Here is a 27,853-nt window from a genome sequence, read left to right as displayed (position 1 = left end):
CATTTTGACATCCTGAACATCTAATGACAGAGAGTCAACATGATGGTAGTCTTCTTTCTTTCTTTCTTTTTTTTTTTTTTTTTTTGAGACGGAGTCTCACTCTGCCGCCCAGGATGGAGGTCAATGGCCGGATCTCAGCTCACTGCAAGCTCCGCCTCCCGGGTTTACGCCATTCTCCTGCCTCAGCCTGGTAGTCTTATTTCTAAGATGTCTTTGAAATAAACACTCTCATTTAGCTCGCTAGATTTTAGCTTGAGATAGTTTATCAACGAACTGATGCAAAGACAAGCTAAGAAGAAAGTATTCTGAAGTTTCAAGATTCTCTCTGTCTCTTCCTCTATCATTGATTCCGTTCTTTTATTGTTTTCACTTTGTCTCAATCTTCTTGAGAGTTCATTCTTCTTCCAAAGAAAACTTAAATTTCATATTCTAAACAACTTTAAATCAACACTCTGAAAAGTAAAGAAACAAGACTTTTTATATTGCTGACAACTTTAAGTTAATGCATTGATTTAATATACACATTCTCAAATTTTAAAGAAAATGTATTTTTTGAGATTTTGAATAAATAAAATATGGCCTAAAAGCTATACTTGGAACAACCAATGACTTGTGATCTTTTTAAGACATTTCTTAGTTCTATTTTGAGATCTTGTTTTTCAGTGATTCTGTCATATCAGTTTAGTACAAACCTTGAAACTCAGAAAAACTTTTACTAAAATAACTGCCTGGTCATGAGTAAGATTAAGTTGCAATAGAACAAACAGAGAGATTGTCTAAAAGAAAAGCAAAACTTACTTAAACTCAGCATAACATTTCAGATGGTATATTTTTACATTATTATAAAATTTAAAATTTATGTTAAAATATACATTGTCACACTCATGACTGAAAATAGAGGGATTGAGGAAGCATGCAGAATGGGAGAAAAGTAGGGAAACATCTTTAGTCTAATAAAGAAAAGCTGCCTGAGTAATCGGGTCTTTAAGCAGAACTGTGCTTTGGACAATGTTTGTTTTTATCCATTCCCGTGGCTTCCTTCTGCCCTCAGCACCTGGTATCCTTATCTGACCTCTTGGATTTCCCAAGTAGAGAAAGGTCTCCATTTTGACAGATGAGAACTCTGTATTTTCATATTTTTCCTATTTCTTACCATTAAAATTTGGCCATCTATACTTATTCTTAGGGTTCTGGTATATGATTAGTTGAAAACAGATGGTGTCTGAGTCAGGACATAGCTCCGTGAAAAAAGGAGATTTAGCAGAAGCTATGGTAAGGAGAATGGTAGGGAAATCTTACAGAATTGCAACAGAGTTAGGCCTAATGGCTCGTTTCTGCTTCCCTCTGCTCTTTTCTCTGTTCTCTGCTTCCTTTCTCAGCCTTTGTTAACTCCTTTCTCAGCCTTTGTTAGCTCCTAAGGAAGGCATCCAATTGTCTTCCTTTGTCTTTATCCTTGCTTCCCTCATTGTTAATTGGCTTCAACACTGTTTAATTTTTCAGAAAAACGCCTTGATTAGCCTCACTCATTATTTTTTTTTTCCTCATGATAGGTCACTAGTTGCCAGCCTGACATACATTCCCTCCTTGAGTGCTTGCCCCTTCTCCACAATATTCGGCTTGAGTTAACAGGAACCCAGGGGATCTGGGACTCTTGGCAGGGTAAGATTTCCTTTGAAGAGGCTGTGGGCAGGGAGGCAATGCTTGTATCTGAAACAAATGTTTTGGGACATTCGGGAGTCTTGAAGCTCTTCAGACCCAGGGGCTGCCCTGCTGAGTGACTGGTGGGTTTGGCAGCACATTTTGCTTCCTTTAGGTAATCCAGTGGGTTTCAGAGATGCAGAAGGAATAAGAGGAAACGGATAATGCTTTCCTCGGCATCAGTACCACGCTTGTAAGTTTCCCTTACGAATGTTCCCCTCTTCTGAAATGGTAATGACATTCTGACAAGAGATTCCAAGATGTCTTGACATCCTAGAGTTATGTCGGTGAACACTGACCGACATACACATCCCTTGGTATGTTTCATTGATTATGTAACTTATCTAAAAAGATAGGTCAGCTCAGGCGAGGCCTCCCTCACACACTTTTCTTTCTTGGTGGCTGATAGACCTGCTTGCATGTGTATCGATACGAATGGCCTTGGAAAGAAAGAAATCCCGTCCCCTGTCTAAAGAACTCTGCAAGAATTAACAAGGATAAGTGTAAGGAGGTCAGTTGTCTGTCCCCAGGTGCAGAACCTTAATCTGAAAAGCCCCAAGCAGCTGGTTACCTAGGATTACACAGACCTGGTAGCTTCTGCCCTCTGCCTCTCTCTCTAGTACACACGCGCACGCACACACACACGCACACTTTCCCTGGTACTTGTGACATTTATTTTCCATTGTCAAACTTTACTTTCTATTGGACTTTTGGTTTTGCACGTGAATTGTTGGCATGCATAGTCAGCTCGTCCCCTTTTCCCCATCTGTATCGTTATTCAAACAGGCGTTCAGACAATGTCTTCATGTTTAAGATGTTTGTTTGTTTTGGACCAACACACACTCGCTAGTTCAGGCTTCCTCTCTCTCCTCTCTCCGCTCTCTCATGCAAACATACACCGAGTCCTTCTTCACGTGTACCAATGAACGTTTCCTCCGCGGGCTCCTGAGTTCAATGTCACACTGGGCAGAAGTGGAGCAAGAGTAACGAGCATGTGTAGAGTGCGGACGGGGGGGGGGGGGGGGGGCGGGAGAAGACCCTTTCTGGCCAGCAGAGGGCAGCCGAGGGGAGGCGCTGGGGCTCGAGGGCTGAGCCGAGCTGAGCCTCGCCTAGCTCTGGCAGCCTCAGCCTCAGCACCAGCCGCGCCGAAGCCAGGAGCGCAGCCACTGAGGGCAGCGGCGGCGGCGGGAGCCAGGCGCGCAGCAAGGACCGGCGCGGGCGGGAAGCAGCAGCAGCCGCCGCCGCCGCCGCCGCCGCGACGGGCAGCTAGGCTCGCCGGCAGCCGGCTCGGGCCCCTACCCTCTCGGCTACGTGTCCCCGGCGCCGGGCGGCCGGCGAGTCTGGAGCCCGCGCCGTCGCCGGCCGCGTCCTCCGGGCATGGAAGGAGGTGGCAAGCCCAACTCTTCGTCTAACAGCCGGGACGATGGCAACAGCGTCTTCCCCGCCAAGGCGTCCGCGACGGGCGCGGGGCCGGCCGCGGCCGAGAAACGCTTGGGCACCCCGCCGGGGGGCGGCGGGGCCGGCGCGAAGGAGCACGGCAACTCCGTGTGCTTCAAGGTGGACGGCGGCGGCGGAGGAGGCGGCGAGGAGCCGGCTGGGGGCTTTGAGGACGCCGAGGGGCCCCGGCGGCAGTACGGCTTCATGCAGAGGCAGTTCACCTCCATGCTGCAACCCGGAGTCAACAAATTCTCCCTCCGCATGTTTGGGAGCCAGAAGGCGGTGGAAAAGGAGCAGGAAAGGGTTAAAACTGCAGGCTTCTGGATTATCCACCCTTACAGTGATTTCAGGTGAGGGTTCCCGGTCGCTGCCCCACCCTCCCTTCAGGCGCGCCCTCAAACGCGCTTCCCTGCCCTGGGAGGGGGGCGCCCCGTGGACTCGGAGGGCGGGCCGGGGGTGGCGCTGCAGGCGGCGTCGGCTAGGGCTGAGCAGGCTCCACTCGGCGCCTCCCGGTAGTTTTCACCCAGGAAGGGCCCGGAGGATGTGCTCCTGTTGTCCGGGAATCCCGGACGGGCTCTCCTCCTCGGCCTCCTGAACTTCGGGAACAGATCAGGGAAGGATGGAGGCCACGGTGACCGCCCTGGGAGGAGGCGAAGTTGTACCAGGGAAACTTTTACTTAAGAGACGAGAGTGTGAGGAAGCGGGCAACCACCCTTCCTCGCGCGGCTCGCTGAAGTGTGGTCTCAACCAAGAGGGAAAAGGAGGCTTCTGGGGCTCTGGAGAAGGCGGGGTAACCGGAGACAGCGATTCATACGCCTGAGCAGTTCCTGCCAGCGCTTGCCCCGGGGAGTGTGTTTAGTCTGTTTTTCTTTATAGTCGCTGGGTATCCTGGCTGTGTTTTCTCAGGAACAGCGGCCGGCAGGCAAGAGAAGGGCAATTTGCACTTGGATGGTCCCCAACGTGAGGTCTCACCAAAGCCAGGCGCTTCCAAGCAGGGCAGGAGCGTGGCAGGAAGCCTGTAGTCCCCGAAACGGAGAGAGGGGGCGTTGCCAGAGCCCCCTTCCTGGAAATAGAGCGGCACCCTTTCTTGACCTTGACTGCAAATCTCTTTCAAAAATCTCTTTCACATCCCTCAGCTCGGGAGGGAGGACAGAAACGCTGTCAGAAGGAAAACTCCGCTTTAGAGAATTAAAATTAAGACGTTTTCTGATCTTATTTGTCTCCCAAGTATTCGTTCGGTGATAAGCATGTTTAGAGATTGTCAAATGAAGGTCGTGTAGTAGATCCTCTTATTAGCGTGCGCACAGTTAGCTCCTGAACAAGGCTGGACTTTCCATTTTAAAATCCAGAACTAGTAACTCTTAATAACTCAGGGTAATATTTATTTATTTGGCCGAACTCGTTCGAAAAGAAAAAAAAGATCAACTAAAGGAGTATGTGCATATACTAAGCATTCTTTATAGGATAAATACAGCAATGTAAACCAGCCTTGGAATTAGTTTAGAAACTAAGGGAAATTATCACCAACTCCATGCTTTAACGGGAGCTGTCCACAGTTCTGATTGACATTAGCTGTGAAAAAAACCACAGTCCCGCCACACAAAGGCTCATAGTGACTGTCTTTGCCTTCTTTGAGATGTTTATCGTCTCAGAAATCAGTAGCCTCTGTGATCTATGCATAGAGTGAATGGATTTTAGAAAGTGTATAATTTTAAGGTACTTATTTGTAAAAACACACAGCAAAGTCTAAAAGAGAATTTATAAAACCTAATGAAGTTTATAGTCTAAGAGTTTGATTGAAAAATGTTCATATTAAAGAGATGTAATAAATAATCAAACCGGTTTCCTCCAGTAGGAAGATAGGGAAGCAAACTTATAAATGACCCTATTCTAAGATGTATAAGGTTGTCGTGTTCTTTAGAGTTTTAAAGGTGGGAATCAAGTATAGAATATTGTCTCTTCCTCAGTCCCCAATGGAAATATAGTTCACCTCATTTTAAAATTTTTAAATGAAAATAATTTACATGAAAACAGCCTCCAGTCTTAATAGCAAAAATAAATGGGGTATTTCCAGAAATGTATGAGGTTCAATATTAACATGCAAAAATGCTGAACTTTTAACATGTAACTTCACTCAATAAAATGATTACATATGAAGCTTTTATTTCTTCAGCAATGTGAAAAGGACTATCCCTTTTCAAAATATCATACATCAAATAATTAAACTTTTTCCCACTTACTAAATAAAAACATAGGGCTGCTTTTCAGGAATTAGAATAGTGTCCAAAAGTCTTTTGAATGAATGGAATTACAGGATTCTCCTTATTTTCCCAAGGAAATCTTCTGAGACAAAGTATCTCTTTAATAAAAACATTGTTACTGAACAAAGGAACTAATTGAAATCAGGTGATGATTTAATTTTATTGTTCATTTCAAAGAAATGGGAAATGATTAAAACGTGAGCTAATACTCTAAACTCCACTGTGGAGAGTTTGGAATATTTGACTTTCCCTCGTATAAATGGAAAAAAGAACATGTCAGGTGCAAATTAAGCAATTAGAATTATTTAGATCTTTTTAAACTGAAAGATACCTGAAAAATAGATTTTAAAACAGAATTACAATATACACTGGTGTTCTAAAACAAACTAGAAAAATAATCATGTACTTGTTTTCATTCAGAATATATTTACATCTTATTATTTCATTAATGTTTTTGTATGATCTCAAAGTTTTAGTATGATTTAGATAAGATTTTCTAAAATCTATAACATGTCAAGATAATGTAATGAAAAAACAAAAATATGAAAGACAAAATTCCAGCAGTATTTTTTTTTCTACAGGAAAAGCAATGTGTGAGTAATTTTCAACAGATACTAGAAATGTTTGTGGTCATGATCTAGCCTTTAGGCCCTTTTCTGAGGGTTCTTTCAGAGGGGTGCTTTACTACAGTTCCTAAAATGCCAAACTTAAGTTCATTAATTATGTAACAACTGAGTGAGTGACACTTAAGAGTAATTTCCATGAAGAGTGGGGAGAGAGTGCAAATGAAGATATCCAGAGGATTCTTTTCCTTGACACTTTTAATAAGCCTTTGCATGGCCAGAGAAGTTTACTATGTTCTTACTCCAGGGCATGTTGTGACTTTAACACTGTTTCTAGTTTCCCTTCTCAGGATAATTTTTAAGACTGATAGCTTTCTACTTTATTTACCTCAAGGGACTGTGCTCCCACTGAGACTTTCAGAGAACTACCTAGTACCTCTTTTCCCCGCCAGAGCCCAAGAGTGCTATTGCTGTGTCTGGCAGGTAGTTTTCTCTACCCCTGGTGTAAGTAGGGCAGAGATGCTGCATTTACCTTTTTCCTCAGGAAAAAGGATGATAATAAAAACCTTCAGAGAATAAAAAAGAGTCAAATAGTATCAGATACTGTTTGAAATAACTAGGTGGAAGCTACAGAATTTAGTAAACCCAACAAGCTCATGTTTTTGTTTATACTGTGGTATATAAGCACCCAAACTAGGGAAAATAGGGATAGTTACTTAAAAACAAATGTAGCTCGATTTTTCTGTAGTGACAGCATGGTCTTACTCTTATTGAATTTCATGTGAACAACACACAGACACATTTAATTTGGAGGTTAAATATGATTTTTAAAAATTCATGGTGATTTTATATTAATTAGCTAGAATTTTACTATGGTTAAAAAGTGATGGTCAGCAAGCATTGTGCTTCCACAGCCAATTGATAGTTATGATATAATCATTTAAATAGATTGAAAGAATATTTAGAATACTTTTGTGGATGATTTTTATTATGCAAGCAATTTATCTTGGAAGAATTTATCACCGGACCATTTGCCATTTTAGGGATTCTGTCATTATTTTGTTCCATCATGCTTACACAAAGGGACTTTTAAAAAGAATGCTCCTCTTCCATATATATTGCAGCCAATATCTTGCTCCTCATAATGGAGGCAGTTTTGTATCTTGACTTCTTATTTTTTTTTCCATTTCTTTTCATCATTAGTATGAGTGTGTGAAAAGCTTACTGTGTTATAAGTACCCAAGGACTGTAGAGATGGGAGTTACTTCCTGAAGATACTTTCACTTCCGGTCTTCCATCTCTGCTTTGGATTGCAGCCACAACTGTACTGATACCAGAGATCACTGATGTGTTCATTAGGGAAGGGAGGCTTCACCAATATTATACAGTTCATTATAGAACATTTGCTTCCAGGAGCTTCTCACAAGAAAACAGTTCAACCTTCTGGGGTTTAAAGACTAATTAGCCTACTGTTACATTTTCTTTGTGCTGAACACACTCTGTATGCTGCCAGCAATGCTTCTTTTATTTGCTTTTCTTATCAACATAGCCAAAATTAACCATAAGAATTTATTGTTTTTTCTATATTAGGTGAACCTTTTTGTGCTTTGTTAAGTTCAGTTACATTTTTCTTAGTGGCTCTAGGAACTGTTAGACATAATGTGAAATTTCTTCAAAGATTTAAAGGTGTGAATTTATTTAGTTACTTTTTCTTAGTATACATGTAAGTTATGCAATTTTAATTTTTAGCAAATGTTTCACTGTTACATTTAGTAGATATGATTTATACTATTAAATTATTATAAGATGGTTTTCATTTTTTTCTGAGCAACTTTCCCTTTAAACCTGCTTTTGGGGTATGATTGCAAATTGAGAATTAGTGAAGAGGTACACTTTACCAATCATATTTAATTATGTGGACTTGGATTTATGAACGTGCCTGTTGAATAATGAAAGAAATTTAAATGCACTGGAAAGATACATTACTTGTTATTTGTATCATAGGTTCATTTATCTACTTGATCAAAAAACCCAAACCAAAACAACATCACCACCAAAAAGCAAGATAAATAGTCTTTGTAATTCCGCATTATTATACTCAGTGCACCTATGTCCTACAGTGAGCAGGAAGCCAGCAGAATGCATTTAGAATGATTTTCAGGTGAGAATCTTATTCTGAATATAATTCTTGTGTTTAGCAGATAATTCACTTCATTATTTAGAAACAACAATTGGGCTCAGGAAAAGGACTTTCAAATAGAGTCTCGTATAAGTACAGTGCAAATTATTGCAGATGATTAGCACTACACGAAGAGTACTGAGCATTTGCAGGGTCTGTGACAAATTTTCATTTTATCATTTTGTGTAAAGAAGTAACAAACCATGAATTAGGCTGACACTATGTATTTTAGTTGTAGAAATAGTGATAATAAAGAAAAAAGTCTGCCTGCACTAAGAAAATTACATTTTCTCTAAGTACTTTTCTTCTAAAAATAATTTTCTTTGTGAAGGCATCTGGATGTACAACTTACCATTAGTTTTATAGATAAAAAATCAGGATTCCTGGTGCATCCCGGAATTTTATGTTTTTGCAAAATAAACCTTCATGGCTCTGTTAATTCTATTTGTATATATGTGCTACAGAAACTATTCAAGGGATACCTATATATGTAGAAGAATATATATAGAAGTAAAGAATATATATAGAAGTTGATTATTTTTGACTTGAGTGTTTATCTGATACATTTTGCCCAACTTTGATAAAATTGATTTTATGACTCTTTCAAGTTATGTTAGTTAATTTTCTCATAGTATTTTTCTATTTTGTCTAATAGTTGACCACTCAGTTAAAGCAAAGAAGCAACATTACTCATACCTTAAATTTACAACTTATAATTTTATTTGTATAAACCTAATTTTATTTTCAGGTCACTAGCTGTAACTCTAAAAACATAAGGCTAATTTTACATACGTACAAAGTTAGTAAATATTTATAAATTTTAGACTATCAGCTTTGTTGTATACAGTTAATCAGTATTTTTAAAAGTGCCACAGCAAACATCTTTGCACCTGACTCTTCATTATGTTTTGGCTAAACTTCAGGGAATGGAATGACTGCCTATGAACATTCTAGAGATTCTATACATATTAATTTGATCAATTAATACTGCTTCCAGTTTACAGATTTCTTAAAATGACAAGAATAATGTAGGTTCTCCAAGGTTGACATTCCTGTTATGATATTTACAGTCTGTTTTGGGACAGAAAGCGTAACCTGTCCTCCATTTCATTCAACATAGAGTGACAAGAGTGATCTTTAAAAAGCAAATCTAATAATATTGTTATGCTCTTTAAAACCCTTTAGTAACCTCCCATTACTCTTAGACTACATTTGACAAACGTTCTTTGAGCTTCAAGACCCTGCATAATGTCAGCCTATATATGCAGCCTCATCACATGCCACTCATTCCAGCACTGTGTTCCAGCCACTTGGGTAAATTTTTAGCTCCTAGAACAACCTGAGTTCTCTCCTGCAACTAAGATTTTAATGTGATATTACTCCCATGCTTGAAATACTCTTTTCACTTTTTATCACTCCACATAACTAGTTTCTACTCATCTTTTAGGTTTCCATTTAATCATTGTGCACACACTTATTTTTCTATCTAGGCTTTCTGTTCAGCAGAATTTATAATTATTTTTATATGTGTACCTTCCCTGGAATTTAAGCCATGCTAACTTATGAATCCTACTCAGTTTTACATTCCCAATGTTGTAAAAAAGTTCTTGCCAAACTTTCTTAGAGGCTTCATTTTTTTTTTTCCCTCAACTTTTAAGTTCAGGGGTAAATGTGTAGGATGTGCAGGTTTGTTAAATGGGTAAACATGTGCCATGGTAGTTTGCCGCACAGATTATCCCATCACCTAAGTATTACATTCAGATACGGTTTTTTTTTTAACAACTTTTTTGAGGCGAAATTCATATACCATACAATTCACCCATTTAAAGTAAGCAATTCAGTATTTTCTAGTAAGTTCACAGAGTTATGCAGCCATCACCAGAAACAATTTTAGAATATTTTATCATCCCAAGAAGAAACCCCATATGCATTAGCACTCACTTTCTCTCATCTCCCACCCTCCCGCTCAGCCTTAAGCAACCAACCGCTAATCCACTCTCTGTCTCTGTAGATTTTTGCTTATTCTGAATATTTTATATCAGTGAAATCATGCAATATATAGTCTTTTGTTATTGGCTTCTTTCACTTAGCATAATGTTTTTTCAAGGTTCATTCATGTTGTTACCTGAATCAGTACTTTATTCATTTCCTTGCTTAAAAACATTCCATTTTATGAATATACTACCTTTAATTTATTCATTTATCAGCTGATGGACATCTGAGTTGTTTCTGCTTTTTGGCTATTGTAAATACTGCTGATGTGAATATTCTCATACAAGTTTTTGTGCAGAGATGTTTTCATTTCTCTTCGGAGTGAAATTTCTGGGTCATCATAACAGACCTGTAATAAATATTTATTGACTGAATGGACAAAGAATTATTCTTCAACCAGGTCATGAGCACATTTAATCTTAGAGTTGATAAATTCAGATGAAAACTCTTCTTTTTTCCTACAGTAATACCTGGCATCTACTTCCCACTGGCACCTGCAAGTATGTGCCCCAACTATTACATTTCCCTGCCTAATACACAGATGAGTAAATGAAACTGAAGAGGAGTTATGTAGCATGAACATGGTGACATAGATAGATAGTAAGAACTGGGCCAGGAATTCAGTTCTTATGAATATTAATTTTGTCACTTCAGCTCTTTTACATAATAAGAAACAAGGCTGCCAGTATAAATAATTCTCCAAACCTTCTGGGACACATGATGGATTGAACCTAATCATTTGTACTTCCTCCCTCTTGAAGTCACTCCAATATAATATGAAAAAGCACAGATACATTGGTAAGTAGAAGAAAGAGGAGACATCAGAGAATATAGATCTCAAGCACATTTGTAAAATGGGAAGTTAATAGAGAAATTATTCCACTTCCAGAATCCTTCACCCATTGAAATCCAGAAGAATTCAGGACTTGGAAGTGCCAGTTATGAAATAGTTCCAGGAAAGCCAGATTGAAAACAGAATTAAATAAGGGTTTCCTTAGTGAATACAAAACTCCCTGTGCTGACATTAGGATGCTTGGAGCCAGGTCTGTTTTTCTCAATCAGGAAACTGGAGAAAATACCTCCAAAGGGAGACATTTCAAAGTCTTCAGATAAAAAATCATGTTTATTGCCTAATCACCCTGCAAAAACTCCGCATGTGTACATTGAGGCTGTAATTATATTTTTGGTATGGCATTGGTTAATATGTAACTGAAAGCAAAAGATAACCAGACATTTGCGAAAAGTCTCATAGGCAAGACTAAATCAAACAGAGAAAGACTAAATCAAACAGCAAAAAAAAGGTCCAGAGGGATGGGATAAGGAGAAATGACAGTATTATAAAAAATGCTCCACAAATGATATCTTCATAAATGTTTTATCTGTACAATAAGAACACGTTGCTATGGAAAATATGGCAAGAAATTTAAAAAACAGCTCTTGGATGAACTGTGTTAGCAGATAAAGTCTAGGAAGTCTATCAGAATTAGAGCAAAAAGACAAAAGGGAATAAGAAATATAAGAAAATATAGCAAAATCAACAACTAATTTATAAGGTCAAAATCTACCATAAGGTATTCTAGAATGATAAAAAAAGAGTGAAAAGGGACATATGGAATTAATAGAGACATTTTCGATAAAATTTTCCATATAGCAGCAACTGAAATGTCTGTTCTGAGGAACTCATGGAATACTTAGCATCATGAAAGAAAAAGACTATCCAAGGATCATTACACAGAAGCTTTACACCACCATCGAATAAGCAACAAACAAACAAATGACTAAGACTTTTCAAAGAAAAAGTTACATACCAAGAAGGGGGAATAATACTTTAAGTTAAATGACAATGTAACAACGTCTACAAAATTCTGAGAGAAAGTAATCTCGATAAGAAATCCATACCTTGCCATAATACAAAGTTTAAATAAAGATACTCAGAAATTAAGAACTCTAGTATTAACTACCCATGTACCCTTTCTTAGAAAGTTACTAGATGACATGTTCCTGCAAAACAAGAAATTACACCAAACAACATGAAGACATAGAAGCTAGGAAATGGGCTTTAACACAGAGAAACCTGAAGTCCTAGGAGTATCCCAGAATAGCTAGCCTTGAAAGAAACCAGTCCAGACTGGGGCAGGAAAGCAAAGCGTTCTGGAGGAAGGCCTTCAGGGTAGGAAAAACAAATAGATGGATATCAGCACTTGATAAATAATGTTATTAGGTGTTCGAGAGATCTTTGGAACAAGATATTGATGACTTTCATATAAATATTTGTAGAGTACATTGGATACAAGTAAATAAACAAAAGACCTTTATTAACTCCAGAATGATCTAAAGATGTATATAAAAGGGAAATGAATCACAGTTCCTTGCTTGGTTCAGCAGTGCCTAATGCTTATTTGGTAATAATAATGTAAACAAGTTGACTGTTTTAAATAAAGTTTGCGGTGCAATTATTCTAGGATGGTGGGAGGGCAGGAGAAACGTAAATGTGGTTTGAGTGATGTAAGAAAGCTAAGTCCTTGTTTTCCACAGTTGGAAACTAATGAATAGTATTTAAAATTGATAAATTAATTTCTCTTTGAAATATGAACTAAACACTAAAAGAAACAATTATGGTGGTTGAATTTGGAAAGTGATATGTAGGGGTAAAAGGAAAAGGGAGAGGAGAGGCTTATATGTTCTCCTTATAATCCTTCATGCTGTTTTGCTTTAAAAAAAAAAAAAAAAAAAGACTATGGGCATATATTATTTTGAGGTAACAGTGTTGGGAACTGTTTAGGTCAGAATCCAAGCTTCCCCACGTTAGTAACTGGACCTCAATTTTCTCAATTATAATATGAGGAAAAAAATATATATATAAAATTTGTGGGGTATATAGTATATATACTGTGTATATATACTATATATGCAATATAAACATTTCTACATATGTAGCACTTAGAAGTTATGCTCTGCATTTAATGCTATTTTAAGAGTTAGTTATTTTTATGAAAGTAAAATTAAAACAGAATTAAGGCAAGTTAGTTGTTTGAAAAATTAAATATTCTCTAAGTACATACTCTAACCGTTTCCATAAATACTGAAGAAAAAATATATATGAAGGAAGGGCCATGTAAATGGTGTGCTCCTGTTTCCTTTTTACCTTCATGCAAGCCCTGGCAGCAGAAGCCCTGATGTGCAATGACATATTTTATGTATGCTATGTGAAATTGGTCTAGTCATGAGGCACTTAGCATTGGAAAACTGTGTTTTTTTTGTTGTTGTTGTTTGTTTTGAGATGGAGTTTCGTTCTTGTTTCCCAGGCTGGAGTGCAATAGCGCGATCTTGGCTCACCTCTACCTCCGCCTCCTGGGTTCAAGCTATTCTCCTGCCTCTGCTTTCCAAGTAGCTGGGATTACAGGCATGTGCCACCATGCCCAGCTAATTTTGTATTTTTATTAGAGACAGGTTTTTCCATGTTGGTCAAGCTGATCTCAAACTCCTGACCTCAGGTGATCCGCCCTCCTCGGCCTCCTAAAGTGCTAACGTTACAGGTGTGAGACACCGCGCCCGGCCAGAAAACTTTTAATATATCCTATTTCTGCAAAATTTTCCAGTTTACTCTCTTTAGTTGGTATAGAATGCTACAGCATTGAACATTTGGAAATAGCTTTTAGGGAAAATTATAATGGCATTCATTGGGCTGCATGTGCTACTTTCTGTTCATCTTTATTTTCATCAGAAAATGGCATAGTTAAACCATTTGGGATGTTAAATCAGCTAAGTATTATATATGAGGCAAATAAGATGAGTTATAAACTGATAAATCTTTCATTTTCTTTTTTATTGTCATGTTTAACAGTCTTTAAAAACTGTTATTTAGAAATATAATTATTTCTAATTAGGTACGTAAAAGAATTTGAGAAATACTATAAATTTGACAGAATTAAAAAAAAAATCTTTGTGATATCATTTCTAGAGCAGTTGTCACTTAATCACCCTTGCAGAATGTTTTATCTTTGTTTTATTAAAAAGACAATGCACCTTATTAAAATTTACATTATCTAGGTTGTTTGAGGAACATGAGCAGAAACTGAAAAATGAATATTTAAAGTTATTTGATTAGTTTTTTGTTTGTTTGTTTTTTGAGACAGAGTCTTGCTTTGTTACTCCAGGTGGAGTGCAGTGGCATGATCTTGGCTCACTACAACCTCCGTCTCCTGGATTCAAACTATTCTCTTTCCTCAGCCTCCCAAGTAACTGGAATTACAGACGTGCACCACCACACCTACCTAATTTTTGTATTTTTAGTAGAGATGGGGTTTTACCATGTTGGTCAGACTGGTCTCGAACTCCTGACCTCAAGCAATCCACCCACCTTGGCCTCCCAAAGTGCTGCATTTACAGGCGAGAGCCACCATGCCTGGCCTATTTGATTAGTTTTTAAAGGGAGAACAACTGTTCCTTATTTTTCCTATAGAATAGTCATTCTCTGTTAAAATAGTACTTTTTAAAAAATTGTCTTTTTTTCTAAACAATAAATTTGATATTTATCCTGAAATCCATGTAAGTGAATTAGAATGGAAAGTTTGGAGACCTGTATTTTCTGTGATCTGGATATATATCTAATGTATAAAAAGCAGAAATACATGCTAGAAGCACCAAGTTATGGTTGAATAAGTATTGCACAATATAAATAATCCCATAATTCTATTGGCTATAATTACTGATTATACAAATCATTCATGGTTAGCCATTTGTGTTAGTGATTCTAGGGTTGAAAACTCATATAATACTTCACAGATCACATTAAAGCTATTGACACTCTGACCTGTGTATTTATTTATAATATTTTGCCTATAATTTCAAAGATTTGTAGTTTCCTTGAAGCACATTTATTTTTGGAACCCAAGTTAAGACTTCCTGAACTATCTAATATTGTCATGCAGAAATAGAGACACTAAAAACAGTGTATGGAAGATTCAAAGATACAGAATTTTGGTTGGGCAAGCTGTTTAAGAATTATAGCTGAAGCTGGGCCAGGCATGGTGGCTCATGCCTGTAATCCTAGCACTTTGGGAGGCTGAGCCGGGCAGATCGCTTGAGCTCAGGAGTTTAAGACCAGCCTAGGCAACATGGCGAGACCCCGTCTCTACAAAAAATACAAAAATTAGGCAGGCATGGAGATGCATGCCTGTAGTCCCAGCAACTTGGGATGCTGGGGTGGGAGGATCCCTTGATCCCAGGAGATTGAGGCTTCAGTGAGCCAAGACGAAGCCACTGCACTCCATCCAGGCTAGATGACAAAGTGAAACCCTGTGTCTATATATATATATATATATATATATATATATATATACACACACACACACACACACACACACACACACACACACATTTTCAATATATTGGTATAAAGTAGGCACTTAATAAATTTGAATAAATAAAGAGACTTTTAGCAATATTATGCTTAACTTTGGTTTTTATATATAATTTCCAACAACCCTTTTCCCTATGTGCCCTCTAAAAAACAATAATTTAGTGTGGACATTTAATCTGCATTTTATTCCTTCACAGAAACATGCATTTGGAAATAAGATTCGAAGCCATTACAATTAAATAAATGCATGTTTCTATGAGCTCCTTTTACTATAATGCTTGATTTTATGTAGTTTTTAAAATTGGGATTATATATACCCCAATTTTTCATATATATATATATATATATATATATATATATATATATATATATATATATGATATCTTGTTGTCTTAGTTCTTTTGAGCTGCTGTAAGAAAATACCATAGACTGCATGGATTATAAACAACAGAAATTTATTTCTCGCGGTTCTGGAGGCTGGAAAGTGCAAGATCAAGGTGCTGGTTGATTTGCTCTCTGGTGAGAGTCTGTTTGTCACAAATGGCTGTCTTTTCACTATAACCTAGCAAGGTGGAAGGGGTGAGGGATCTCTTATGAGGGCACCAAATCCATTCATGAGGGTTCTATCCTCATGACCTAATCACCTCCCAAAAGCCCCTCCTTCCAACACCACTATCATGTGGGTTAGGATATCCACATATGGGCTGGGCGCGGTGGCTCACGCCTGTAATCACAGCACTTTGGGAGGCCGATGCGGGTGGATCACAAGGTCAGGAGATCGAGACCATCCTGGCTAATATGCTGAACCCCGTCTCTACTAAAAACCAAAAAATTAGCCGGGCGTGATATCGGGTACCTGGCGTGGTGGCGGGCACCTGTAGTCCCAGCTACTCCAGAGGCTGAGGGAGGAGAATGGCGTGAACCTGGGAGGCGGAGCTTGCAGTGAGCCCAGATCTCCCCACTGCACTCCAGCCTGGGCAACAGAGCGAGACTCCGTCTCAGGAGGAAGAAAAGAAAAAAAAAATGGATTTCAACATATGAATTTTAGGGTGACATAAACATTCTATCTATTGTATCTGGCATGGCTCTTCTTTCACAGCCCTGTAAAAACTATTTAAATGTCATTGCCTTTAGAATCAGTGCTATCTTAATCAAAATAAAGTTGAGAATGTATCCCTTTGGGCAATGACATTTAGAAAGAATTACATTACTTTTAGGTATGTATCATTTATTTTCTGTTCCACTTTGCCAAATTGTGCTATTTGATTTAACAGTGCACCTTTAAAACCCTGTTGTACAGGGATGGAAAGTTAACATTATGTCCCTCAAGATTTAATTAATAAAATGTCGAGTCGATATTTTGAAAAATGATTTTTTTTTTACTTTTAACTTTTTGGTGACCAGGATTTTTTTTATAGTGTTTACCAAATTTACAGTGAAGAAATAATATTCCAATGAATAACGTCCTGAGTGACCAGTGTTAAATTAGCCCTCGTGTACATAGAAAAGATATCATAGACCCTGATAAAGGAAAATTGAAGTTGACATAATTTTCAAAAGCAAAAATAACTTAAGTCTGAAAAGATGCAAAACTAAGGTGGCAGCTTGGTTTTTGCATATAAAAGACAGAGCAAGACCAAAGTCCAAACAAACAAAAAACATAGGCAACTTTACAGGAAAACTATCCCCAGCAACCTGAAAGATAAGTGACACAAACCTTCAACAGCTGCAAGACCTGTTGTTTTTGCACTATGTGTTGGAGGAAGGAAGCAGTGGTAAGCAAGGGTGTCTGACAGAGCTGAGAATATGGGAGACTCCCACGCAGCCAAGAGGAATGGGATGGAACAGCAGCTGAAACTAGGATGGAATTTGCACAATTGGTCTGCCTTAATTTGAAGAGGAGAAATGTGTGATCCCAGGTCTGGGGCAGGCGATGTACGTGAAGAGCCTGGAGCAACTTGACATATCAGATATTAAGGAGGTTATCAAAGACTACCAGGGTAATAGCAAAAAGATTCAGGATCCCACTTGAAGAAGCCAAAGATGAGCTTTAAAAAGGATTAGAATTTCTATGATTTCAAACCTATCAGCTGTTTAAATTTGAGTTCATAATGATGTAAAAAATGATTACCTACTGAAGGTACCTTCACCTAATACATGAAGAGATAATATAATTAGAAAAGCATGATTTTATCAACCCTATTTAATTAATGAGCATCACAATAAAAAGAAAGGGGAAAAAGGAAGAGGTCTTAATTTTGAAAGAGAAAGATCAAGGCTATAAAGGACAGTACAATGTTATTATTTATATTTCTGTTTTACTCACAGATCTTATTTGTATTTTCAACAAAACCCTACTAATACTGAGGCAAAACAACTTAATGCAACTTTATACAGGGAAATTGTCCCAGACATAGTCTCAGAACGATCAGAATCTTAACTCTTTTAATTGGGTTTGAATGGATTTTCCCTCTTCTGAAGAGTGAAAACTTTCATGTCTACCAACATTTTGGGATGCAAGTCTTTTTATTATTTGGTTCATGTAGTTCAAATAGAAAGGAGGTATTATGTAATGGAATAGAGGAAGCCTAATAAATTCAAATCACAAATAATCAATACTTTTTTAGTATAATTTTTATAAAATATCAATTCTTTATTTGTTCAATGTTACACTGTTGTGATTCCAGAAAGCATAAAGTATTTTCAGGCTTGTTTTGAAAGTCAGTCAAATGTAGAATTATTTTAGAATTGTACACTTTTTAAGTGCACAAAGAGAAAAATCCCCTGGAAAACAGCAATATAATTTAGTTGACTGCTATGTGGCACTGCTTTTGCATTTCTTTCCTATGTAAAGTCAAACTGATATATATTAAACTGATATATATTCCTTCTGTATCAACAAATCATGTTGGAAAGAGAGAAAAGCTCTTAACCTACTTTCCTATCTTCAATTTTTAACTTTATCATGCTTGTTAATTGCTTGGGTGTCCTTTAACCATCTATTTCCATGATTCTTTCCCAGAGGCTTGGTTTAATTTTAAAAGTGCGGTGTATTCAGCCCTAATTATGAGAGCTCACTACAGGCAAACAGCGAGAGATAGTAATGACCAAAATGTGTTCTTAAATCAGTGTCACAGCTACGGCAGGCACATTGTTATTAACATTTTTGAAATACAGCCATGTAAGGCAATATTTAGAAGCTAGTGACATTTGAAAATAGCATTTCTCCCAAGAAACAATTTTATTAAATGTGATTTTTAAAATATCTACTTTTTGTACTGAAAGTACAATTTTTTATCAATTATTTAAGCCAGTCTAACACTCACATATTTAAATTCTTTCATAATCAATAAATAGACATGAGATGGTTCCATGACTTCATCTGAGTTAGAATGTTCACAGAATATGCCGTGTGACTAGAAATACTGTCAGTCATTTTTGTTGAAATGCATGCTTCTATGTTGTCTTAAATGCCCAAAATAAGTAGAGATTTTAAGCATTCTCCATCATAGTTACTTTTACATTTATTTAGTTGGGGGATGTTTTCCTGCTGAAACATTGTTGTAACTGATCACACAGGGGAAAAGCAACACAATTAGTGAGATATTCTACAGAGTGTTCCAAATGCAGTATTACCTGCTAAGTTCTAACTAGGTGCCAGGTGCTAGTCCAGGTGTTTTTATTTCTGTTACCTCACTGAGTCCTTAGAGCAACCCTACGACAGGTACTGTTTGTTTCCTATTTCAGCTTAAAATACTGAACTATGGAAAAGTTAGGGAGTTATAATGATAGCTTATAAATGGAGAAACTAAGATTTGAACACAGAAACCTGGCTCAGAGCCCAATATCTTAACCACTACGCTTTGTCCTAGAGGTATTCAGTCATACGCTGATCTAATGATTTTGTCATTTTCTCAGACTTTTAAATTTATACACTTTTAGCAATTATACATATTTTTTGTTCTGGGTATATGAATTCTAGTTATTTAGGTGATATTCTACAGTGGGAAATGGTGCCTTTTTTAGTCAAAGATTGGCTACAGTTTTCTGGGAGCTTTGTTTCTAGTTCATCATGTTGGATTAGATCCTGTGTGTTAAAACCTAACTACTTCAGATGCTCCTTTGTTTTTCCAAAATAGTAAATATTTGACAGTAAAGAGTTAAGAGCAAATCTTGAAAATAGAAATGTTCTTATTCAGGAAGACATGTAAAAAAGAAACAAAACTTCTTTAGACTGTGCTTAAGTTTAATACTCCAGAAAACTACAAGAACCAATGAAAACATTCTTCCTAAAAATACTTTTAATTTCCTTTCATTATGTGTTTCTGTATCCTTTTGAATGGTAGTGCTTAAGTACCAAAATGAACAGACTATTTAAATGAAAATAGCAAAGAAGAGCTGTACTCATGATGAAGTCATTGGGAAGCGCATGAAAATAGGAGGAGGCTCTAAAACTTTAGCCATAAATATTGAGGAGAGACACAGTTATTACACAAAAAGGTCAATGTTTGTCATTAGGTTACAATCCACCACTATATAAATGTTATGTATTAGTTTATAAATTGGAGTTCAGTATAATAATAATGGATTACAATTGCTTGGTAAAATTTAGGAGGGTTATTATTAGACTTTGAGTCTCCTAAAGAAAAGGCGACTGAGAAAGGCAAGAAACAATGCAGATGGTTTCAGATAGCAGATGCCCAAGAAGTTCCTCCATTAACTATGGTACTGTTGTACCTCTGAGACTATTCCTTCTGGTTTCTTGTGGTCTGATAGCAGGATATTTTACCTAAGGGAATCACTGCATCCAAAACAATTATTTCATAATTAGCCCTCACTTATTTGGACTGCAGAGCTATATAAATAACCCGAGGAAGCCGAACCCCAAACAGAATTAGAAAGAAACAAATGTACTGGAGAATTTGGGAAAATGCTACTGAAACTTCTCTGTTTAACATTATTGTGTTTGTGTGTGTGTGTGTGTGTGTGTGTGTGTTCAATCTTTGGAAAGATGAGGTAGGTATCAACAGTCTTCAAGATCAGACTATGCTGTAATAATGGATAATTTAAAAATACATTTCATTTATTCTCCTAACTTGAGTAAATTTAAATTTAAATTTTTTCTCTGTAAGAAATATGCTCAAAACATTTTAATTTAAATTAAAACAAACCCTTGGCTCTCATTTATGTTTGCTACTTCCATGGTATACCTTTGACCGTCCCAGACTTTAAGAAAGGGGAACTTACATTCACTCACTCTCTTTCTCTCTCTTGCTTGTCATTACTCTTTAATCCTGTATTACCATTGCTATAACCCTTTCATTCAAGTCCTACCTTGAAGAAATAAACAAAACAGAACAACAAAATGAAATTAAACAAGCCAAATAAGTAAACAGTAAGTGTCATTTAACCTCCTTCTTTTTAAATATAACACACACTTCCCAGAATTTATTTAATTTAACCCCTTTGTGGCACTTAATACCCCTTTTGAAGGTCTCTGTTTCTTTTCTCTTTGGATTGTTTTCCTACATGTATGCACACTGCTTCTCAGATTTCCTCCAAGGCTCCAGCCCTTTTGCATTTAGTTGTTGCCTTTAGACAAGGCTCTACAGATAGGCAATTTCCTTCAATACAGGTTCTTCATCACCTAGTATGTGCCAGCCAGTGCTCAACCAGAGTAGAGCAGTGAAGAAGTCAGATATCACTCTATTTTTTGTGAGCTTCCAATCTTGTGAGGAAGACATGCAGAAAACAAGTAATGAGAGGTTATCAGTAATAACAAAGGAAGACTACAGGGTAATATGTGGAAGGGGAGAGCTAGGGGTTTAATCTAATCCAAGGGGTTAGGAAAAGCCTCCATGAAGATGTGGGAGTTGAACTCAGAATTCAAAGACAAATAGGAATTAGCCACATGTTTCAGGCATCTGTGAAGACAGAACTGAATACTTGGCAAATTAAAGTTATAATGAAGCAACTGCTGAAAAAAATTTTTGTATCATTTTCCACCAGTATTAGTTGGATTATATGATATATGGACTGCTGGTAGATAGATTGATGGCTAGATAGATAGCTGATCGACAGATGATAGGTAATAATTAACTACCTCTCAAGGATCATACTGCATGTCCATTTCTTCTATAATGTGTCATCACAACCTCTGCCCATTTTTCCTCTGTCGTTACTGTATTTGAATACATTTCCATTCAAGGTTAAGATTTCCCACAAATCTTTCAACATGTAAATGACCATTCCTTTACTTTGCATTCTCTTAGAACTTATTTATAATTCATATCCTATTATCTTGAGACTGCAAATATTCTCTGGTTATTTTAGCCCTTCTATTCTTTCCTCTATTTTATTTCAAATTCCTTCCAGAGCATTTATATCTTCTACCTCCTTTTGATTTAGTTTCCTTCCATTATCATTTATCTAAGTGGCCTAAGTGTCTTGTTCTAAGACATGCTCCAAACATATCTTGCTCTGAACATGTTAAAATTTTTCTCCTGATTTTCTTGTACAGAAATACAAATCAAAAATATTTTAATAGTATAATTATGGATATATTTTACTTAATATGATCTCTAATGTATCTGATTGACCAACAAAAATATAAGGTGTATATAGATTTGTTTATGCATATGTGTGTGTATTTGTCTAGTGCAAGTTATGTCTGTATTGTTCTTTATGTAATTATAAGACATGTATTAAAATATGGTTGATTTCCTGAAGATTTCATAGGCAATATTCATGATGAAAAAGCAGGTCATACTGGAAAAGCTAAGTGACAAAGTGTATGTGAAAATTTGAAGTAAAGTGGTATCTCAAAAATAAATATGAGAATAAAGCTTGCTTATATGAAGTTTAACCATATACACATACACATACATGTACTCACATCCTTTATAAATCATGTGAAGCAGGAATGCTTGCACACAGCTGCAGTGGACAGTTACATGTTTGTCTTGATCTAGTCAATGACCAACAGGACTGAGTCTTGGAAAAGTTGTGAAGTGTGATATTCCTTGGTTTGCTTACCAACCTTTTCTCACGGCATTTCCCTTTTCACTCTTGAGCTTATCTTCTATTAAAACAGAAAAGGACCTGACATCAACCATTTATTCATGGTATTTAGATTGAAGTATATTCACACTGAAATGACTTTATTGAATTTTTATGCTTTAAGTTCTTATGTCTAATGGTATAACATAATTGTTCACAATGGAAGGAAATGAACAGACTGCTTGGATGCAGGTGGGTGATGGGAGCTATAGAAATGGCCTTGAAATCATATTAGCTTTATTTGGCTCTTTGTGAAGCTAAAGGTGATTTAATACCTTGAAATGGTCTGGGGAAAGGTCAAAAGGTACAGTCCAGTTTGAAAAAATGGTGTGGATGTTGAAGAACATAACTTTGTCTTGCTATCTTTGGCATAATTGTGTGATTATTTTTCTCTACTAGTTCAGCATGCCTGTGTGTATAGAGAGAATTCAGATGGTAGGCTCGAACCACATTTGGGTTTTGGCTTTTGGATGTGTTTGAATCAAGGATCACTAGTGACTCAGTGGGACTAGAGAATGAGTGTTCTGGATAATTCCCATTATGAGATCTAGTGTGTTTAGGGAAGGAACAGCCAACAAAGGTTTGTATGGGTAATAGACATAATGTGACTAGCAGAAAGAATGAGAGAAAGGACTTGGCTGGCCTAGGATATCTTAAGGGACAAAAGTTGATCTCATGCCACATCTGAATTGGGGGCCAAGCTACTATCAGACTTGATATAAGATGGGTTCTACACATTATCCGTAAGTATGTGGCAGTATGCTTCTTACAAGGTATATGTGATAAAATTCATAGTAGTAGTGAGAATACTGGTTCCAGCAGGGTCATCAAAATCGTATTTTCCAGGAAACCATATTGCCACTTATATATATTTTCCAAGTAGCAATAGTTGAGAATCCTGAAGTTACGTGCCACCTACATACAATATATAGTAAGTACTTATATATGCATGCATATATTATTATTTTTATTTTTAATTTTAAAAAATTTTTAGAGAGACATGGTCTTGTTATGTTGGCCAGGCTGGCCTAGAACTCCTGGTTTCCTTCCAGCAATCCTCCTACCTCAGCCTTCCAAAGTGTTAGGATTACAGGAGTAAGCCACTACACCCAGCCCATGTATATCTTATTGAAAATTCCACAAATATTTTTATTGTACTGTCTTATTTTAAATTCCACAAATATTTTTATTGTACTCTAAAATATATTAATAAACATTCAGCATTTGTGATATTGAAAAATCTTATCAATTGATAAAATTGGCTTTCAATTTATCTATAATGACTAAAAATACAGTTAATATTAACTCTAAGTTGTAGAAGTGGGCACAAATTTTCTTAAGTTGTATCTAATAAATGGCATTATATTAATACTTGTGTAATTAATAAAATAAATATTCTCTATTTCATTCTTGCAAAACTTTGTTAGAGTTCATAACATAAGCTTAACATAAAATTATAAACAAATACTGTGTATATTTAGATAGAAGATCTATATAAGATCAATCACAGAAGATTCCTAGAATGAATATTTTCCTCTTTTTATTAATTATTCTTTTATTTAGCTATTTTGATAGCTGCCTTCTCAGAGAGTTCTGTGGCACTTAAAATATAGACGTCTACGTTCTCGTAAAATTGTTTTAAACTATTAAGTTTTAAATAGAGAAGTTTAGGATTGTCGTTATTTATCCCAAAGAGCTAATTTATATAATTCATGAAAAGCAACTTAAAGGCATATATGTGATATATATACATATATGAATCAACTGAAAGCCAATGAAAATTAGCATTTTAATATTAACTTTTAAAACATAACTATCTCATGGAAAGCTGAGTATAATAACTAAAAGGTTTTCATTTAATGCTTTGGTATGGTCTTTTTTCAAACAGAAAAATTTATTTTGCCTTAAACATTACACAAGATATTTTACTTTACATATGAAATTGACAATGGGAAATTAGGGGCATATAATATCATACTTGAAATCATGATTCATGAAATAAATTAGTACTAGAATTTCATATTTGAAATCATGATTCATGAAATAAGTTAGTACTAGAATGATTCTGCTGTGCCTTTCTTGTAGAAAGCATATGGTCAAATTTGTGACCTTTGATTAAGGGGTCTATTTTAAAATGTCTTATCATTTGATTGTAGCTATAGAAAACATTATTTGAAGCCAAATACATTTCTTTGTCACCTCTAACCCCCACTTGTGATACTGATATAAGCAAAGAATTATGCTACTTGAAAAAGCCACTAAGGAGTAGGAATGCATGGGTGGAATTTGAAAAGATAATCTAAAGAGCTTCTAGTGGCCAATGATGGAACAAATTGAACAACTGAATAATAAACTAGGATTGAGTTACAAACCCAAAATATAATACAAGTATCCATGAGATCATACTGATATAAAGAGTATTGAATCAATCAATAAATGGTGTGGGGGAACTCCAAATAATTTGTGTAGCTATTATACCCTCAGGGAAGTGGGCCGTTAATGTCCATTCCTTACCTGTAGGCTGTCAATAGTAATTTCTTTCAAATAATGATTTGAGAAATCTGATTAGCATTATAGTTAAGTGATCAAAATTAACAGTCATATGTCATGTTGATAGTATGTATACTTGACATGATGTAATATTTGCCTCTTTGCTATTCCTCTGCAATACCCCTAACCTCAATCTAATCATGAAAAAAACACCAGATAAATCCTAATTTTTAAGGTCATTTTACAAAATATATGACTGGTACCCCCACACTGTGAATGTGATCAAGAAGAAAAATAATATGAGAAAACTGTCATGTGAAGCAGAGCTAAGGAGACATGCTAACTAAACTGTAATGTGGTACCCTGGACAGCAAGCTGGAACAGAGAATGGACTTTAGATAAAAAGTACGAACATGTGAATAAAGTATGGACTTCAGTTAATAATAATATATAAATATTTGTTCATTATTTATGTCTGATGTAATATGTGAAAATAGAGAAATTAGTTGTGAGATATATGGGAACTCTGTACTTTGTTATTTTCTGTAAACGTGAGAGTATTCTAAAGCAAAGGTTTATTTAAAAATGAAAGATGAAACAACCTTTTAGCAGCCAAAGATTCAGGGCACAATTAATTAATAAGGAGTCAGAGAACATAGATAAAGCTACAAGCCTCTCCAATTAAAAAAAAATGGATCTTTTGCATAACATTTTTTTCTTATTTTTTTTAATGACATCATTTGAATTTCTGAATTATTAAATATGTCAATCTTCTGTTCCAAACACAACAAGCAAGTCTTTTCAGGCCAAATAAATCTACTTTAGTCATTTTTTTTTTTTCTTTTACATTAGGCACAAGCCTAGTAATCCATTGTTCCCATGATGTTTTTTCACTGGTCAAGGGCATTGCAATAGTCAAATCAATTTATACATGTAGGTGCAATGTTGAATAATGTATATTTCACAACAACAACTCTCTCTTTCCTCTTTGCCACCCTCATTTCCCCATGACATTTTTGAAATTCAAGAAAGAAAAGAATTTCAAAATGCAGATTTTAACTAAAGGATTTAATACTTTTCTTGGAGTAAATATCTTTCTTATGTGTATTATAAACTTTAAACCAATTGAGAAAAAACCCTATTATCTGCTAACTTACATTTAGTGACTTTGTAAAGATAAAATCCTTAAAGGTAACAATAACAGATTTTTTGACAGTCCTAACTCAATTTAAATTAGTGGTAACTTAGAAGAGAACCATGTCAGACTTATAAAATATACAGTCGTAATATTTAACTATTATTTATATTGCAACACACTACATAGCATTTTACTACAGAACTATAAATAGTTATACAACTATTGAAATTGATCTTTTTTCTAAATTCTACCTTCATATTTTTTTATCTGACAAGTAATCATGAAAGGACTGCTAGTCATCAAAGTGATAAGTCCTCACTTATAAAAATCTACTCAGCATGTAAGTATTGAATTGCAACTATATGTAACCATGTATTAGGTGCTGAAATAGATTCAAACAAGAGTAAGGCATGAAACTTGCTCTTAAGGATCTTACAGTCTAGTGGGAGTGTGGGGGATGGGGTGAAGCAATTATATATAGCTATATATATAGTACTATATATAGTATTTTAATATATAATGTCAGATAATCTAATGCATACTGAACATGATTTGCTGGTAATAAACATTAGGGTTAATAGGACAGAGTAATTACTTCAAGCCAGAAAGTTCTGGATAGATGATGAAGGGGTATGGCATTTGAGCTGGACCTTAATGACAGGTGGGATTTGGGTAATGGAGTTTGGAGAGAACAGGCCTTTCAAGTACAGGATAGAACATAGATGATAATGGAACAGTAGGCAAGGGTGATGGGGCTATTAAGGAAGCTACATGGAAAATAAACTTGTTTTCTCTAAAATAACTGAGGAATTGGTTTGACTTTGCAGAGTGATAATGCATTTAATTAGTGTTTTGCCACTTTTCAAGCAATTAAAGCTCTCGGTGTTATATTAAAAATAATTTGATTGTATAAAACGTACTTTAGGGCTGTTACTTTGTTCTATTATCTATATGTATCAGTAACTATAATAAAGTAACCGAGATTTATGAATATTTGTTTGAATCTGTTTCGTAAAATGCGCTGGGTGTTTCACGTTTTTTTTAGTAAAAACTGATCTTAGAGGAAACTTTGCTGTGGAGAAATTAATTGTAATTTATTTGCATGGTAGAATTATGTTAATCTATGTGTTGGCCCTATTCCTTTGAAAAATATTCATTGAAAGAAGGATTTAATCATTTCCTATGAAAGATATGACTTTTTCCCAGTGGACAGATCTAAGGCAATAAAGTTTATGTTGGATTTAGATTGAATATTAGAGAAATGTATGTTTGCATGTTACAGCAGAGTAAATTGAGGCTTCCTTAGATTAAAATAGTGTAGGGGCACGACAATTTAAGAAATTATTCCTGTTAAAAAATGCATGGTCTAAATTATATCATATTTTCTAAATCAGGGTGATTCTTTTTTCTTATTATACTTTAAGTTCTAGGGTACATGTGTACAACGTGCAGGTTTGTTACATATGTATACATGTGCCATGTTGGTGTGCTGCACCCATTAACTCATCATTTACTTTAGATATATCTCCTAATGCTATCCCTCCCCACTCCCCCCACCCCACAAGAGGCCCTGGTGTGTGATGTTTTCCTACCTGTATCCAAGTGTTCTCATTGTTCAATTCCCACCTATGAGTGAGAACATGCAGTGTTTGGTTTTTTGTCGTTGCGATATTT

At 36.1% G+C, this 27,853-nt stretch overlaps 1 protein-coding gene across 1 annotated transcript in view; it reads left to right on the top strand.

The window, feature by feature from the left end:
• The first annotated feature begins 2,788 nt into the window (after window positions 1-2,788).
• HCN1 (hyperpolarization activated cyclic nucleotide gated potassium channel 1) overlaps window positions 2,789-27,853 on the top strand; it is a 434,655-nt gene continuing 409,590 nt past the window's right edge. The window contains exon 1 of the mRNA XM_015140004.3: window positions 2,789-3,485. Coding sequence (XP_014995490.1) covers window positions 3,076-3,485 — 410 coding nt within the window. The 5' untranslated portion in view covers window positions 2,789-3,075. The remainder of the gene's footprint in view (window positions 3,486-27,853) is intronic.

This window comes from Macaca mulatta, chromosome 6, assembly GCF_049350105.2.
Source record: "Macaca mulatta isolate MMU2019108-1 chromosome 6, T2T-MMU8v2.0, whole genome shotgun sequence".
Classification (NCBI taxonomy): domain Eukaryota; kingdom Metazoa; phylum Chordata; class Mammalia; order Primates; family Cercopithecidae; genus Macaca; species Macaca mulatta.
The sequence above is the reverse complement of the archived record's forward strand: the minus strand, read 5'-3'. Positions and strand labels throughout refer to the sequence as shown.